The following is an 18,566-nucleotide window of genomic DNA, read 5'->3' on the forward strand; positions in this document are numbered from 1 at the left end:
AAAGACTTTGTAGACCAATTTTTCTTGTTACATTTGTTGGACATACCTTTAACTTGCAGGATCTAGATACAGTGCAGTAGTGACACTAGATATGGATTATGTAATCGGCACAGAAGGCAGTGACTGACTGGTCCGTGGGTATATGAATTCCTCACCCAGTATGCGGAAATTGCTTCGTACTTGTTACATGTTTGGTTAATCAAGGTCTGTTCTGGCATGCCGACATCCGCATAACAATGCATTACTGAGCCGAAGAGTTGGCACGAGTCATAAGTCCGTTGGTAGAGGTTATAATTGAAAGCTGTTGGTTACATTTGGCTTTCGTTACTACAGCAGGAAGGGTTCTTGTTTTACCAATACTAAGTGAATTACTTTCCCGGAAAGTAATAGTTTTTGCTGGAGTTATGACACTCATCACTGTAAAAGAAGAAAGAACTTAATTGTCTGTTAGTTTATGTTAACAAATACATGTATCAGTGTAGTCTGACGGTTTGCCACACTTTAGAAGAGTGCAGTCATCTTGAGCAAACGAGAAAAGATGCATTTCTTAGAAAAAAATGTGATAGAATCATTTTCATTCCATCCTGAACTTGTTTTGAAATTTTTCCTAGATAATGAATTTTTATGTAGGCCATTTTGCACAGCTCTTTACACCGTTTTAATTTGACTTTTGACTTTTTTATTTTTATCGATTTATTCATATAGTCATTCACCTTTGTTTCACACCCAGTAGTGTGCTGGGGTGTCATTAAACATTCTGTTCAATTCAATTCAATTTAATTTAGCCACTGTAATATTTCTAGCATTTGTTTCATCTCAGAAAGTAAAAAGTATAGATGTACATGTAGGTAGTCAGTCCTACATCATGAAGGGTTTTTGGCTTTATATGGAATTGCAGATTTTTTATTGCCTGTACGTGTTTCCAGGTGTTATGCAGTTTGTCCAACATGGGGTGAGACAAAGCCCAGTAGTAAAGTGCTCGCTTGATGCCCGGTCGGTTTGGGATCGATCCCCGTTGGTGGGCCCATTGGGCTATTTCTCGCTCCAGCCAGTGCACTATGATTGGTACATCAAAGGCCGTGGTATGTGCTATCCTGTCTATGGGATGGTGCATCTAAAAGATCCCTTGTTGCTAATCGAAAAGAGTAGCCCATGAAGTGGCAACAGTGGGTTTCCTCCCTCAATATCTGTGTGGTCCTTAACCATATGTCCGACGCCATATAACCGTAAATAAAATGTGTTGAGTGTGTCTTTAAATAAAACATTTTCTTCTTTGTCCAACATATTCCATCCAAAACATATGACATGATTTTGGCCGAAGCTTTGCATACATTCTGAGCATAGGGTGCCTCCTTTTTAGACCATTGGCAACCCTCGGCAAAATCTAACAACTGATATTCAAATTCTGGATTTCTTTTTTCCGTAACCCACTTTCATCTTTGTTAGTTACATCCATTAATGTTCACAGGCTGGTAGGTACTGGGTTCGGATCCCAGGCGAGGCATGGAATTTTTAATCCAGATACCGATTCCAAACCCTGAGCGAGTGCTCCGCAAGGCTCAATGGGTAGGTGTAAACCACTTGCACCGACCAGTGATCCATAACTGGTTCAACAAAGGCCATGGTTTGTGCTATCCTGCCTGTGGGAAGCGCAAATAAAAGATCCCTTGCTGCCTGTCGTAAAAGAGTAGCCTATGTGGCAACAGTGGGTTTCCTCTAAAAAAATCTGTGTGGTCCTTAACCATATGTCTGACGCCATATAACCGTAAATAAAATGTGTTGAGTGCGTCGTTAAATAAAACACTTCTTTCTTTTTTCCATTAATGTTCATCTCAATGCATGTTTTTAAAAAATATTAATTTATTAAATAAAAAATTTATTTGATTTTTTTTTAATTGCACTTTTTTTAAAATAAGTGTTTAAAACCACAAGATAAAAATCACAATATTTTGTCAACTATAGTACGTTCCATCATTCTATAAAAATGTTTTTGTAAATAATTAAAGTTTGGTTTGACGTAAGAAGAAACGTAGAAGTGTTTTAGAAATAACAACAACAAAAAACACACCTACATTTTGTATTTTTGTGTGTAATTTACAACTCAATTGGCTCTGAAATAAATAACTTGTAGTAAATTCCATGGTATGAAAAAAAGGCGTTCCCTGTGGGACGGACTATAAATGTTGATATTGTCAGGAAAAAATTAAATAAAGTTGAAACATTTTTTTTACTTCTTTTTTTTTGTACTTGAATTGAGATTGAACATCTGTTGATGTAACTATCAGCGATGAGGGGCAGGATTTAGCTCAATCGGTTGAGTTCTCGTCCGAGGTGCTTGCGCCACAGGATCGAACCACCTCGGTGGACCCATTCAACTGATTGGGTTTTTTTCTCGTTCCAACCAGTGCACCACAACTGGACAAAGGCTATGGTATGTGCTTTCCTATCTGTGGGAAAGTGCATATAAAAGATCCCTTGCTGCATTAGGAATAATGTAGCAGGTTTCTCCTGATGACTACGAGTCAGAATAACCCTATGTTTGACATCCAATAGCCGATGATTAATTAATCAATGTGTTCCAGTGGTGTCGTTAAAACAAAATAAACTGTAACTATCAGCGATGAGTTGTTTTAGCCAAGGTGTCCTTCATACTGTAGAACTTGTTGAAGTCAATTGCTGTTCCATTTTTAGATCAACCTTCTACATACCTAAAAAAAAAAAACTGGTGCAGTCTAGCTATATATGAAAGACACCTGCCATCTGATTGTAACATGGATGAGCAAACAATGTTGATGAACTGGCTGCTAGATTTGTTTTCCAAAGCTTTCCCAGCTTAAATTACCCCATCTCTTATCTGAATGCCATTTCTCAAATATGCTGCAAACATTAGACCAGCATTTTGTGAAGATTATGGCTAAGACTACCTGCCTTTCCTTCAGTACAGGTTTACATAAAGTTCAACGCTTGAAATTCATTTTGTGCAGTGGGAAGCAGTCGCTGCTCCTGACATTTTAATCTGGAAGCAAATGCTAGAAATTCAGAAGCATTATAGACCACTTGCACTGATATATATTATGTTAAATTTTACTGTTATTGTTTGTAAATTTACAATTTTTTTTTTTTTTAAATGTTTGTAATATGTAAAGTTAAAGGCCATTTTATATGCTGTCCTCCAAGCTAAAGTGCCCATAAAAAGACCCCTTGCGGTAAATCAGGTGAGGCCTTTGTTAAAGCTCAAGTGTTGCCACCGATTAAACAATGTAATGAGGTCTCATTAAGCATTCTTTTTCTTTTCAGTTAGTGTAATGAATGTCTGTCTACATAGTAGTTTTATACATTTTTTGTATTTGTTCTTCAGATTTGGGGAATTAAATTACACCTTTAAATGGAGAAAATCAGGGCCCATATCTTTGAAGCAATCTTAGCACTACAAAATCGTAAAACCAACATAAGCTATGACATCACTATGGTGTGTGCTGTAGTGACATCACGGCCTACAATGGTTTTAAGATTTTTTAGTGCTTAGACCTTTAAAAATATGGGCCATGGGTTCATTGTTAATTAGGCTTGGTCGTTTGCTTGTTGTAAGTGGTTTGGGGAGTAGCACGAATCAGTTGTTCTGACAACTTGTCCAGGCTTAAAGGGACATTCCCGAGTTTGCTGCATTGTAAGATGTTTCTGACTAATAAAATATTTCTACGATTAAACTTACATATTAAATATATTTTCTTGTTTAGAATATCAGTGTCTGTATATTCAATGTGTTTCTGGTCGTCTTAATATTTGTAAGAAGCCACAACTGGATTTTGTCATCAAATAATTTCGTATGTACGAAAATAATTAGTTTTTAGGAAATAAAATGAAATTTAACCTAGTACAAATATTAGAACGATGAAAAACACGTTTAATATACAGCCACTAATATTTTATGCAGAAAAATATATTTGATATGTAATTACAGTTGTCAAAAAGTCTCTGTTAGTCGATAACATCTTAAAAATTGCAGCAAACTCAGGAATGTCCCTTTAAATACTATCTCTTTAAATAGAAACATTCAGGTGGGACAAGAACATTTCAGATGGGACAAGTAGGAAAAGTCGATGTTGAGAGTTCTTGTAAAACCCTGCATATATATTGGTATAGAAATACAAAATATCTTCAAGCAAACTGTCATGGGTAGGTACACATATACTTACTTACTTCTTCTTCATCATACGCTCAGACAGGGACCCCCGTGGCTCGAACAAAAGCTGCTGTATTCCGTAGGTTCTTAAAGGGGCCAAAGAGTTTCTCCTTCAGGGGTTCATCTGAAGGCCAGACTACTTAACATATACTTACAAGTACATACATTTTATTTCTGTTCTTCTCTTCAAGGTCATGCCAGTTGGAGTGGGAACAGCTGTGGCCCCCAAAACCGGAGTGTTCATCTCAGGACTGAAACTGAACAATGCATCATGGGACAACACACGTTCAGTCCTTATTGAGCAGTTGCCAAACACAGGAAGTTCACAGGACCTGCCTATCATCTGGCTGAAACCAGTCCAAGACCTCTTCACCGAATCCTCTGATGTTCCAAAGTCAGAGACTAAACATGATCACACGTTCAGCTGTCCACTCTATTGCTCCGTGAAACCTGAATTCCATGTGGACCGACACATCGTGCAGAGACTGCCTCTGCCAAGTGGCTGCGACATTCAGATATGGATTCAGAAGAGAGTGTTTCTTTCTGCGTCATTGCCCTGTGATGTGCCCATTTCAGAAACTTGAATTTCATGAAAAGAATTCTTTTCAATTTGTTTTTCATATACATGTACATATTTGGGGTTTTTCTTTTGAAGATACTTTACTTGAACTTGTAGGATTTGTGCATTAAAAAAACACCCAGATACGAATTGTAAAAAGTAAACATTTGAGAGCACTGAGCATTCTTTGGATAAATGCAGTGGAATATTGGTTTAATGTATTTGTTTAAATCAAATACATGTAGTTAGAGATAATGCTTTTTCTGCTTTAGGCCTGCTTTCCATTAATGTGATAAAACGCATGTGGAAATGTGCTTTTTCATATTTGTGTTTTCTCATATAAAATTTGATGTTGTCAGAGTTTAAGTCAAAAGAAAATGCTTTAAGTTATGACATCACACTGAAAGACTCACTTGCGGAAAAATTGCTCATCGATATTTTGTTTTTAGCACGCGGAATCGCGTATATGGAAAAGGTTCTGTGTAAATGAATGCACTTTATTATATAACATTTAGTGAAATATCTTAAAATATCAGTGAAATAAAAGTGTCATCATTCTAAAATGTGTTATCGTCACTGTAGAAAGTTGGAACTATTTTGCTGCTGGCATTTTAAAAATAAAGGTAAATTACCAAAAGTTATATAATAAATAGAAAATTTCATGTTTTTTATCAAATATGATTTATATCTCATCTCATGAAGTTTGCAATCATATCACGCTTGTCGCGCAAGCACGACTCGTGAAATATGATTGCAAACTTCACTCAATGACCAGTTGTTGCATTTTACCATAGTTTGACACCCAGTAGCCGATGTATTTTTTGTGCTGGGGTGTCATTAAACATTCATTCATTCATTCACTCGATGAGATATAAATCATAGTTGACCAAAAAAACATGAAATATCCTCTATGTATCGGTAAACTCGCAGAAAATCACATTAATGGAAAGTGGGCCTTATTGTGTAGCATCTACCTAAAACCAAAAGTAGTTTTCTAGACAGAAATCCATTGTTTATGTAAATAATACCTGATCATATATCTACATGTATTAATTTCTTTGTTAAATATAATGATCATTTTAAACATGCTATAGAAAAGTTTATGGTTTAAAGAAACGACAGGAATGCCTAGGAATTCTGTGATATTTAGCAGAAAAAAAAAAAATGTATTAAGTACAGGTACATGTATAATTAATGAATTTTTATCATTCCACTACAATTTTTTGTTTAATGGATAACAATCTTGTATGTGCAGTGACAGTATATATATATATATATATATATATAGCAGTTTGCTAGGTTTGTTGATAGTATGAACATAATTGTATGTAATATATTTCTGTAATTCTTCATTTTCCATGCTCAGATATAAAGTGGAGTTTTATTCTGCTTTTTTTTTATTGCTGTGATATTTGTGTGTGCCTGTTGCATTTCCATTTTATTAACCCAGTGCATTTTGGACTTTCATGCATTGTACAATGCAAATCTATAGCACAACTTTTATATTCAATTCAACCACTGAACATTTGGTTGAAGTTGGTATTATTATGATCATATTTTCACATGTATCTTGGCATCTTAAAGTTTTATAATCCAAAGTCCAGACCAGAGTTTTTGAACTATACCACAGGACCATCTCACAAATTTAACATTGGAGCTAGATTTTAAATTGTGATCCAAGACTAAAAGAATCCTTCATATGTGTCCATGTGGGGCAGGGCTATTCCACCCGAGGGTACATAATTTGTAATCATAGTATGTACCCGAGGGTGGAATAGCCCTGTCCCACATGGATACATAATGGAGGATTATTTTTCTCCCATCCAGTAGATGAAAAACAAGCATTTTGGGAAAATGTGAAAAACCTAAATTTTTTAATTTTTTTATCTTACAATAAAATAATCATAACCATTGAAAAGATCGTATCCAAAAATGGTTGATACTAAAAGTATAAACCGAAAATGATAGTATAATTTCATTATGACAGCAGGTTTCCTTGTTTTTATGAAATATAAAAAGCATTTCTTACGTTATTTTGCTGTTTACGTGACATCACCCAATGTTAATATCAGCTCAAACAACATAAGTCACGTGGCCATGCATGACCGATTTATTCCACATGGGATGACGTCATGGAATATGCCTGTCTTGCATGGCTAGGGATGGGAGAAATAAGGTTTCTTTCTTTTGGTAATTGTGCTGATCTTTTCACGATCCAGTACATAGCATGTGTACCATTATGGCTTTGCAGTCCAGTTGTGTGTTGTTAGTTTTAATACATACATTTCTTGTCTATCTATTACTTGTAATGTGTTATTATATTTTGGACAAATATGTGACCAGTATTAATTGCCTTGTTATCTTCATTATTATACTTCAAAAACACAAATGCCACAGCATGTTTCTCCGTCCATTTTTCTGCTTTAATTTGTGTGCCTTGTAGTTATTATGTATGTACTATATAACCTTGTTACAGCACCACTTGTCCTGAAAATTGCTTAGAAGTCAAGTAGACAAGCCATCACTGTTTCAGTTCAATGCACTTTTCATGAAGTGGCCTTTTTTGTTTTCTTTTTCTTAATATTTATTCAAAAGGATCAAATCCTTAGGTAAAGTTGTAATCTGCTCAAATGAAAATTAAATTATAACTGAATACAAGACAAATAAAAAACTTTGACTAAGATGGGGGTTTTTACGTACTGTCATGCATATAATTTCTTTTTAACAAAATGAATAGGGTGAAGATAAAAAAAAAATAAAAATTAAATTGCATAAACCAGATGCTGAAAGTTAAAATATAATTTTTGTCCATGAAAAAGTGAAAAAAAAAATAAATAAGTGGTCTTGATAGCCCCTTTTAAAATTAAATGGTTGCCTTGGTGTGCCAATTTTTGTTATTAATTTGGAGGCAACACTTGCGGTGCCCTAAAAAAAAAAAAAAAAAAAGAGAGTAAAATTTGAACACTGTAAAACTGGACAGTTCACAGTTGTGCTATTAATAAATGTATTTTTTTCTTTTACCTACATTAAAAATTACAGCCAACATAAAACAAAAAATGAATATCACACACACACACACACACACAAACACAAAATCAATCTATTCCTTTAATATTGTACATGTACATGAGGTTGCTGCTTTAAGTGGGCTTTGTATACTGCTGAAATTAATGTGATAAAATCCATGACATTTTTCATGGTATACTGTATATGTAAATTTACAGGAGGTATAGATGTACTAAAAATACATTTTTTAATTATACAGGTGTACAGAAAATATTTATTTTATATTTTTATTTTTATTTGTGTTACTGCAGGTTGATTCTGCCAATTTATATTTGTGATTTTTATTTAATCCTTGTATATGTATAAAGTTAATATTTAAAATGAAACAATAAAATACTTTGAACAGCACCAATTATCTGTGATAAATACTTTATGAAAAAAAAAAGTATTTGTATCATTAGTTATTCAAGTAACATGTATTTTATGGTTTAGACTGAAAAATGGCTGCAAGGCCAAAAAAAATATATATAGTCGTCTAGTCAGACCAATGTTCCAGAATTGATGGGGTTTGTTTGTTGTTGGGTTGTTTTGTTTTTTTTTGGGGGGGGGGGTGTTAAAGGGTGGGTGGGTTGGTGAGGGGTGTTCAAAAGCATGGATTGCACAGAAAAGGTAGGTATATATCTATAAGCGTATGAGGCAGGAGGGCAACTGCTCCCCTCCCCCAGTGCTGGAGCAAAACTTCAAATTCGGACAAAAATTATACAGATATACGGGCAAAATGTGCTAACCCGAGATCTTTTTACCATGTATTTCCATCATTCTACCCTTAAAATTAGTTGCAATCCATGTAAAAATGTGTGGTGATTCATTTGCAACCCTATATAGCTGTTTGGTAGTAATGCTAATATGATTTAAAAAAAAATATAAAAAAATCCAGATTCGGACATTTTCGTGTAATTTGGGCAAAACTAGCCTGCACCTCTTACAAAAATGGGAGCCCATACGCCTATGTATATATATATATTTTTTTATGTCCTCATCTGCCCAATCTGATTAAAATTAGCTCTACTGGTCTACCAGTAGATCTAACAGCATTGTGTGGACTCCCATGTCCAGGTGACATTTCATCTATAAATAATAATTTAAATATCGACCAATTACACTTCACCTTTTATAGCATTATTCGGGAGCATACAGATTCTAAAAATATCTGGCGAAACTATTTATGCAATAGGTGAACTTGTTGGTCTATTTCAGCATTGAAAAAACCAGGGGGAAAAGTGTGCAGTAATAAACTCTGGATTGTATACTAATATAAATAGATTTTATGGTTATATCATAACGGGTTCTTGGAGCACATTGATTTATTAATCACTGGCTAGTGGAAGGAAGGAAATGTTTTATTTAAAGACGCACTCAACACATTTTATTTATGGTTATATGGCAGATACTTCATGGGCTACTCTTTTCGATTAGCAGCAAGGGATCTTTTATATGCACCATCCTACAGATAGGATAGTACATACCGCAGCCTTAGTGACATTAGTTGTGTGGAGTGCTGGCTAGAATGAGAAATAGCCAGCACTATAGACAGATCGTGCATTAAGCGAACGCTTTATTACTGGGCTGCATCCCATATCCTTGGCTAGTGGATGTCAAATATTTGTTAATTTTGACATATAGAGGAAACCTTATGCATTTTTCCATTAGTAGCAGACAGACAGAATAGCACAATCCATGGGAAGACAAAGACATGTTTATTTAATGACACACTCAAAACATTTTCATCAATGATTATATGCATGGTGCCCAACAAATGGTTAAGGACCACAGATAAGAACTTGGAAGATGCCTGCTTCGACCACTCCTTGAGTTGTTTTGATCAGCAGAAAAGCATCTTTCATATCAGACAGGATAGTACATATCAAGGCTTTTGTGGAGTATTGGCTGGAATGACAAAATGGCCTATCAATGGGATTGATTGTGCTTCCGGCAAGACTAAATGGTTTTTATGATCAGTTGAAGTGTTCTCAGCCATCACACATCTTGACATTATTCAGTAGGATAAATTTCTGAGTTATTTGCAAAACCCAATTTATCCTGCTATCCTGCAGTCATGTCAAGACACTTCTACAGACCTTAGAACAAACAATTTTACATTAAAAAAACCTGCATGGCACTGTACATTATTTTTAATAGACCGTGTACCTTTAATTAATAAGTACTTGGGCACGGGTGTCTAGACTAGTTCGTTTACAGAACTATTACCTGTGCAAGGAAGACAATTCTCTTCTTTTTTTTTTCTTTTTTTTTACATCATTTTGCCAATTGTTTGCCACTGGTTACAGGTTACAGACATGAGACATGAAGGGAAAACAAAATTTGAATGTGTGAAATGCAATATAATGGCATGATTTGGCATCTATGTTCAGTGCTGGAAATAAGATTAATAATGTTATTTTACTGTATTCCCGAGTCATTATCATCTAGTGTAAGTGTTGGGTACTCGAGTCCAGGTCGAGTCTGACACTTGAGTACGGAAATCCAATAGTTTGTACTTGTGGAGGCCCTACCTTTAATATGCTCTTTTAGTTACCGTTAAGACTGAAAAAACTAAAATATGACTTCTTAATAATACCGTTCCAGATTATACTGCAGTGCTGGACATGCAATGCAGTAAATGTTTCAAATAGAACCAAACAACCCCCACTTGAATCTTAGTAATCATGGGTAAAGTTGACCAATGATATATCAAATATGGAGAGAAAAAAAAGAGCCTCAAAAACACTCTGGCTTCGAGGTGAAATATTTGTGGTTGGCATACAACAATCATATTTGATTATTCTGGTCATATGTATTTTTAGCACATTTATTGCCTCAACTGTGATGCTATCTAAAGCTGTGATATTAACATCACACAAAGAGTCCACATAAATTTGTAAAGTTCAGCATACAGTTGTTAAAAGTTGCCTGTTTAGATTCTGGAAGTATTTTGATAGGTCAAGTAGAGGCAACACAGATTTAATTTGCGTTAAAATCTCACCCATAGTTACCCAGTGACATAATTCAGCTAAACTATAGGCATTACACAATTTCATAATTGATCATTTATTAAAACTCAAGTGCTCTAGCAAATTTAGTGGGGTTTTTTGTCAATATATTTTCCGGGGGAGCATGACGCGACCCCTTTATAAACCTGAGCCAACAGAGTCTAGATCCCCACCCTGCTCAAATTCCCTGCACCCAAAGCCGTGTTACATGTAGTATGTAATTTGGGCTGTTGCACGGTTTCATTTGGGGTTTGGAGTGGGTTTGAAACAAAGAAAACATTCATGTTTGGTTTATAAACTTTTATTGTTGGTAGTTACATGTCCAAATGTCTCTTATTCATATGCTACCATTCTGTCTTCTGTCACAACCTTGTCAAGTTTACAAACACATGTACATTGTTTATATATATATGGAGAGATATATTACATCAACAAGCACATTTTAAACTTCACATTTCTAGGTTACAGGTGATCATTCACACACACACGCACACATACAAATCAAATAGCACTAAAATGTACACTCTTGCATAGATATCAATCACAAAATTATACATCAGAATCTTTGTTTCCTGACAAAATAAAGACAATAGAATGACAAATTAAAAAATAGACCAATCTTGTAACAAAATATGCATCAAAATGATAATGTTTTAATAATAAAATTCCACATATATAATATATATATATATTTATAAGAATAAGATGAGAGTGCCATTTACCCCTGTCACTGTTTTGGTACCTAAAAATCTGAATCTTTACAACTCAAATAAAATCATGTGACCTACTTCAAATTCTAGGCAACAACAATGTTTCACTGGTTCAAAATTAACACTGGTTATAAGTACAATTAACCCGTTTTATATTGTTACACCCACCACTTTGCATCGTATTTAAGGGGTAAAACAGCACAACAAAAATATTGATACCTCATTTTCCTTTGCACTTCAAGGAAGTTAATAGAATAAACTTTCATGATGTATAACAGAGCTACCGGTATACAAAATCACAAACAATAGAACAGGCAATATCACTTTGGTTATGAAGTATATATTAAACATAAAATAAGGTAAATAAAACAAGAGATCATTTGAAATGAAAAGATAATCACTGTGACTTAAATATACATATAAGCATTATTAAACACACACAACAAGAGTGCAGCTTTTCCCAATGCAACTGCTCAGTGAAAATAAAATTAATGCTCATCACTACTACCATATCATCCTTTAGTAAAAAATAAGTTTTAAGACACTAGCCATTTCAATAATAATAAAAAAAACCCAAACCTAAAACATTTATGTAAAGAATTTCATTGACCTAAAAACTTTTTACAATTAATTTGTAGATGGATGTGTAGTGATAGTTCAGTGAATTTTAGTTGTTGTTTTCTTTTTTCTACATTTGGATACTTTGATGACTATTATGAATTTGCAACCATTGCCACCACTAAAAATAAATATTAAAATAACCCCCTAAATAATATACAGGCATTGAATTTGTTTGGATACAGCCAGAATTGTGAAATTTAGGCTATGTAAATATTTTGGGATTTCATCTTATACCGAATACGCAAATATGTTTGCGAATAAAATATACCGCAAAAATCGTGAACACGTTGATAGCACTGCGAATTTAATTACGCGCGAACTTATTTCAGATTTGGTAAAATATTACTTCCCTTATAATATATAATATATAGTTTTATCTCTACATGCCCAACCCATATCAGAATCAAGCAGAGGTCCGCAAGGTCACATGATTCTGTAAACCTGCATGATCACGTGGATTTGATTTAAGTGACACACAGCTGGGTGTAAGTCTGTTGTTACGTAATCTCAGTTTTGTTTGTTTTCTTTGTTTTCTGTATTGCATGTGCGTGTTCCATCAATAACATGACAATAGTCTTATCAGACATACATATAACATTGACGTATCGCTGACAGCATGGTGAACATGTCAAAGTGTGTGCTTGAAATAGTCATTGAAAAGAGTTTGGCAAATGAATATGGGTGTTTTTTTATTTTATTAATGGGGACACAGTCGCGAAAATAATTCCTCGTGAAAATGTCAAATGAAAGCCCGATCGCCAATTATTTTAGCCGAGAAAATATTTGCGTATACAGTAATCTTAAGACTTCTCACAGCTTCCCTTAATATCCAACAACTATTAAGTTTGTCAAATATGAAATAGACTTACCAAGTTTAGACATTTGAAAGTTTTGAAAGATGTAATGCTATGAAATAATGCTATGAAATTATAAAAATCTTAACATTTACAAATGATCAAATTAAAATGGACAAAACCTGAATTGTTTAAGCTGCAGTCACTTCCAGTTAAGACTTAATATAATGTATATGTAACTGAATGTATCAATATATTCTGTACATAACTGGGTAGAAAAAATACCATACTTTTTTTTATATAGCTGTTAAGACATTTAACTTTAATTGACTTCAACAATTTTGCACAGAAGGAATGCAAGCATATCATTAATAAGATGAATTTCAAGTAAAACCTTTTTAAGAAGTTATTTTATAACTGAATTTTAAAATAATATTTTAATATTTTGCCCTATGATTATTAGGGTACTTGTTATGTGTGTTCAATTACTGTATTAAAATTATATACAAAAATGTAAGGTAATGAGGTTCAATCAAAGCATAAACTGAATATACTGAAAATGAGCATTTATATTAATGTACTATCTTGATTCACAACCACAAATGAATAAATACTAGCTACACGTATTTCTTCATATAATTATGTATTCTTTAGACTAAAAATACAAAAAGAAACCACAAACTAGTCAAAGGGCTCATGCACACTTGATGCAGTACATGTGCTGTTTTTAAATGTATTGTTTTTGTAGGAAGCCTAACTTTGAATTCATTTAATGCAAGCAGTCAGTTATTTCACAGCAGCTGGCTGCAAGTGTTTTGAAAAACACAGGCATCGCACTGTATTCAGTATAAATGCTCTCGTTGGAACCAATGGGGGTTTTTCTGGCTTTTTGTAGCCACACCACTATTATGACCAGCTTCCAATGTAAATGAGCCCCAAGAGTGGTTATTTGTCTAGTTAAAGATCAAAAGGATTTAAACCTAAAGCTTTCAGTAAAAGACACTTGCATAAAATATGAATTTGTTTAAAACAATTTCAAATTTCGGTTCAGAAGTATATTTTATTCTTATAATACCCCAAAAGACAAAAGAAAAAAAAGAAAGAAGGAAGCTGACCTAGGTGTGAAAAACACATTTAACATCACAAAACTGATGTAACCTACATATTGTTCATAACAAAAATGACCATAAAGATTCAACTATGTACACACATGTATAACAGATAAACACAATATATATCTTGCAAGGTTGTAAAACATTTTTCTTGTTTTATGTGGTGTACCGATTGATGCTCTACGTTGTTGTTTCAGTCATTCACAAATGAGACCAAAATATAGCTACTAGTATTCATAAAGGTTTTCATCGGTGAACAATGTCAATCAGACAAAAGACAGAGCTAAAGCAGATGATTTCTGAATGAAAAGCTACATCTATTATATCATATATTTTAAAGAACTATGCAAACAAAATCGGCCATTTCTCCTTTTAAGCAACATGCATTTTTCAATCACTATAAAAACAATCCACAAAAATAAATGGATGTGACATGTCTATCCCTATGACTAGTCAACTAGTACAAAATTAGGCATCTGGTGAAAAATTTACAAATACATTAACCGGATAAAACTTGATGTCACAATTAGCCTTGTTGTGGTATGATAGTATGTGAATTATATTAATATAAAGAAGGTAAAGTTTTGGCTCACGACTATAAAGGTTGTCTAGTTTAAATATTGTATAGCACTGCTGATTCTATAATTTTAATAAAAAAATCAAATATTAAACCTGAGAAGTGGATATATAAACTCCTACATAAAATATATTTTTATAATAGGAACAAAGTTAAGATTAAACTATGCATGTGCATGATGTATAAACATTTTAAGAGCCAGAAGAACATGTTATCAACAGATGCTCAATTGAAAAATATATATTTTGACATTAATTCAGAATAGTATATCTTTTTACAAGTATAAGATAAACACATTTGAGAATGTATATTCCAAAATAGCAACACTTTTCCCATAACCAATAAAATCACACATGCACCTAGACATTGAAAAATGCTAAATATTTCATAAGTGAAAAATGGATTTTTCCATTATGAAGTGTGCGTAACCTGCACATGACACATAAAAATGAATGGAATTTATAGCATGTACAAGGCAATGTAAAATTACAGGACAAACTAGCATACTTGCTTTGGTATCAAAGTTATTTTAAGATGTACAGAAAGCAAAAAAATAAAAAGGAAGAATGAAAAGAAACGAAAACGGCAGACAAATAATTCAACCGATATGCATGTTAGCACGCATTAAGTTTATATTGAGACACTCTGAAATTGTTGGGCTACACTGATGAAAGGATAGATAGATATAGGACATGTTTAAAATTTATCAAGAAAAAAAAATTGTCATGGCTAAATTCAGTGTCATGATGGAATGTTGGATTTGCAGTTAACATTTGTAGACACATCCTTAATCCCAGCCAAATCATAATCATCTCCCACTGACAAGATTTTATATCTATATATCTATATATCTATATATATATATATATATATATATATATATATATTATAAGCATATTATAAGGTTTTTTTGAAGTGGCAAAAACCTGTGTCCTAGAAGCAATTTGTTGAATTTCACCTGTTTTTAAAGATTGGAGAACCCAAATACCAATGAACACTTATTAGAAACTTTAGACAGCAGGTAGCTCCCAAGATTTAAAAACATATACTGATGTCCAAAAGAAACTATAGCAATACTCTGAGAGACTACTGAAGAAAAAACAAAATATATTGCATGTTTAAAACTATATTGAGAGTGGTGTTTTGGCATGTTGGGAACAAACTTTTATTCCATAAAAGCAGAAAGATATTTAACCATCCTTTTATTTCCATTATCCAAATTATAAAGGAAATTAAAAAAAAAAATTCTTGGTATAGTTTCTTTTGGACGTCAGTATAGTTCATCTATTGTTCAAAACATGTAAAACTGGCTTAAAAATCCAAAGGGAATTTTTTTTACTGTTGCCTATTAATGGTAAAAACTGATCCAAAATGTAACTGGTCAAGTCGTGTTAGGTCTAATGTTCGTATATTTTCAGTCTTTCAAGAGTTCATACAGGTATTTCACAGAATCTAAAAATGAGAAGCCTGTTTTCATTAAGTTGCCTAATCAATTCAAGATGGATAGACAACAGACATGAAGATTGCTAACATTGTAGTAAGAGGTAAGATGACAAATCATCATTTCCCACAAATTTTAAGTCCACCTTCATAAATGTCTCAAATGGGACCATCAAGATGGTTTAGTAGGGTGCTCAATTGGCATGCTTTGGGGGTTTTACTATGGCTCGACTTGAAACCCTGAGGAGAAAGACTGCAAAACAACACCTTGGCACATCTTAGTTCAAAATGCATGTAATTTTCTTTATACAGGAGCTATCTGTATTCTGCCATTACAGGGTTCAAAATAGGGAGTAAAATATGGTCTGCTGTTATCGTTTTAAACAGCAGGCCAAAAGAAATATGACATGCTAAAAGAAAAAAAAGGCCTGCTGGAAATAACACAACACTGGATGAGTGGAGGATTTTGAACTGAAAAATTAGGACCTCCGAGATGTATTTTAGAGCATTATTAAGTTAAAAGAATCATGAGCTCAGCCTCAGCTAAATAGAAAATGAGATGATCGTACATACATTTGTCTCTTGAAAAATTACCTGTGATTTTGGGGTAATTTTAGTCTAAAAAAATGTACTGCTTTTGGCTTTTTACAGGCCACTATTTTAAGTCCTGCATTACAAGCTTGAGTTTTCAGCCACGTTAGAAATATGGGCTAGATGTCTAGATGTGGGTCATACAAATGTTACCTTACCTTTGAACCTAAGTTAGTGATGTTTTCCTTCTAATTTCCATTACCAATAGTTATTAAAGGTTTCTACAAATCAAGATCAGTAATTCTAACAAAAATTAGAGATTTTTTACCTAACAAGTTAGTTCCAAGTATTGTCATTTACTAATTTTAGAACAGATTTTCCAAACTGTAATAACGATGTGTTCAATTTAAACCAAGTTTTTTAAAAGACCCCCAATAGGGTAATTTAAATCCAAGATGGCCACCAATTTTTCAACCAATCTCAGAGGAATTCAGAGTTAATGCAGAATATGAGGAATATTTTTCATCCAGAAACAAAGGTAATCCATTTTTACCATATACTCACTTTCCACACCCACCCCTACCTGCTCATACCAAAAAAGAGATACAGAAAATTATTTTATTTTATTTTGTAAAGCTCCCCACGAAAAAACAAAAACAATGATTACAAGCTATATTCGTTTTTGGTTTTAATACACCTATCTTTATACCCAATATTTTTATTGTATATTATAATATATAGTAATAATAACAGTTATACAAGATTGAGGTCTTTACATGTGCATATCAAATCATATATATTTTTAAAGCTGCTTATAGTTCCATAAAGCAAAAAAACAGAAAAGTGAAAAACTGATTGACAACAAAACACAGAAACCTACAACAGATATGTTGATTTTGGAAACTTCTATTTTCAAGGGTTGACAACACCATTTACAGTTCCACACATATTTTGGGCAGCAAACCACACAGAAGATACACCCTAATCCAACCTAGTTGAACATATTAGACTGAGTATTAAGATGTGGTGCTTTAATAACACCATCATGATAGTCCCCACCCTCCTGAAGACCATAGACATTGGTTGGAGATTTGTTTGCCACCATAACCCTTTGAACTTTGTGGCCATGCTTAACAAGTATAGTGGGACTGCTGTACGACCGTCTGGTAATTGCAACATGTTTCTTCAAGTTAGCTACAGTGCTGGTTGTATTTGGAGGAGTGTTTATAGAAATCACAGGGGGTTGTTCACAGCTGTAACTGTTAGCATCAGAAACATGCATGCGATTGGCCAAAGATTGCTCCACTGGGATGACATTGCCCTGAAAAAAGTTGGGATTTTGTTTCATGTTTTATTCCGTTTTCTTTGATCGTTTTTAAACAATTTCTTTATTGGAATAAACCCATCAGACAACCTGAAACAGTTTTGGAAATTTCACCTTTGAAAAAGCATTAACTGTATCCAAACTAACCAATTTTAAATCAAAAAGAAATGTAGACTTTGTTACAACAATAAGTCGGACACAAAATCATGTTACATATTACAATGATGATTCTTCTAAGATTCATTCATGCACATATAAACAAAAGGTTCAAAACTATTGTTCAGCTGGGTTTATTCCAATTGTTTCCATGCCCTAAATATGTAATGATTCAAAATATATGCATTTCAAATATGTCAAAAACATAATAATCTTTTTAGAGCCCATACTTATGAGCAAGTCGCTTTCCCATATAAAGCAATCTTTTAAGTCCAACATAAAACAACTACAAATGAAACTTTTACCCCTGCATTTTTCACAAATGTTATCTATCTGGGTTGGGAAGGCTAAATTTTCATTAACTGCACCACAAGCTGGGTTTGGCAAATAGTGGACCAAGATGTGCAAAGGGTCGAGTTGAAACAAACTTTACTGCAGCCAGTTTGTCACTGCAAACTAAACAAATTTGACTTAAATGTATACTACATTACAAGCAGGCACAA

At 33.5% G+C, this 18,566-nt stretch overlaps 2 protein-coding genes across 4 annotated transcripts in view; one reads left to right on the forward strand and one right to left on the reverse strand.

The window, feature by feature from the left end:
* The window catches only part of LOC121381031 (dynein-1-beta heavy chain, flagellar inner arm I1 complex-like), a 144,155-nt gene extending 137,605 nt beyond the window's left edge, over nucleotides 1-6,550 (forward strand). For both annotated transcript variants that reach the window (XM_041510112.1, XM_041510113.1), the window contains one exon: nucleotides 4,375-6,550. In XM_041510112.1, coding sequence (XP_041366046.1) covers nucleotides 4,375-4,767 — 393 coding nt within the window. In that variant the 3' untranslated portion in view covers nucleotides 4,768-6,550. The remainder of the gene's footprint in view (nucleotides 1-4,374) is intronic.
* Nucleotides 6,551-11,083: 4,533 nt separating this feature from the next.
* The window catches only part of LOC121380383 (protein boule-like), a 42,677-nt gene continuing 35,194 nt past the window's right edge, over nucleotides 11,084-18,566 (reverse strand). For both annotated transcript variants that reach the window (XM_041509173.1, XM_041509172.1), the window contains one exon: nucleotides 11,084-17,904. In XM_041509173.1, the coding sequence (XP_041365107.1) occupies nucleotides 17,575-17,904 (330 nt within the window). In that variant the 3' untranslated portion in view covers nucleotides 11,084-17,574. The remainder of the gene's footprint in view (nucleotides 17,905-18,566) is intronic.

Source organism: Gigantopelta aegis, chromosome 9 (genome assembly GCF_016097555.1).
Source record: "Gigantopelta aegis isolate Gae_Host chromosome 9, Gae_host_genome, whole genome shotgun sequence".
Lineage (NCBI taxonomy): Eukaryota > Metazoa > Mollusca > Gastropoda > Neomphalida > Peltospiridae > Gigantopelta > Gigantopelta aegis.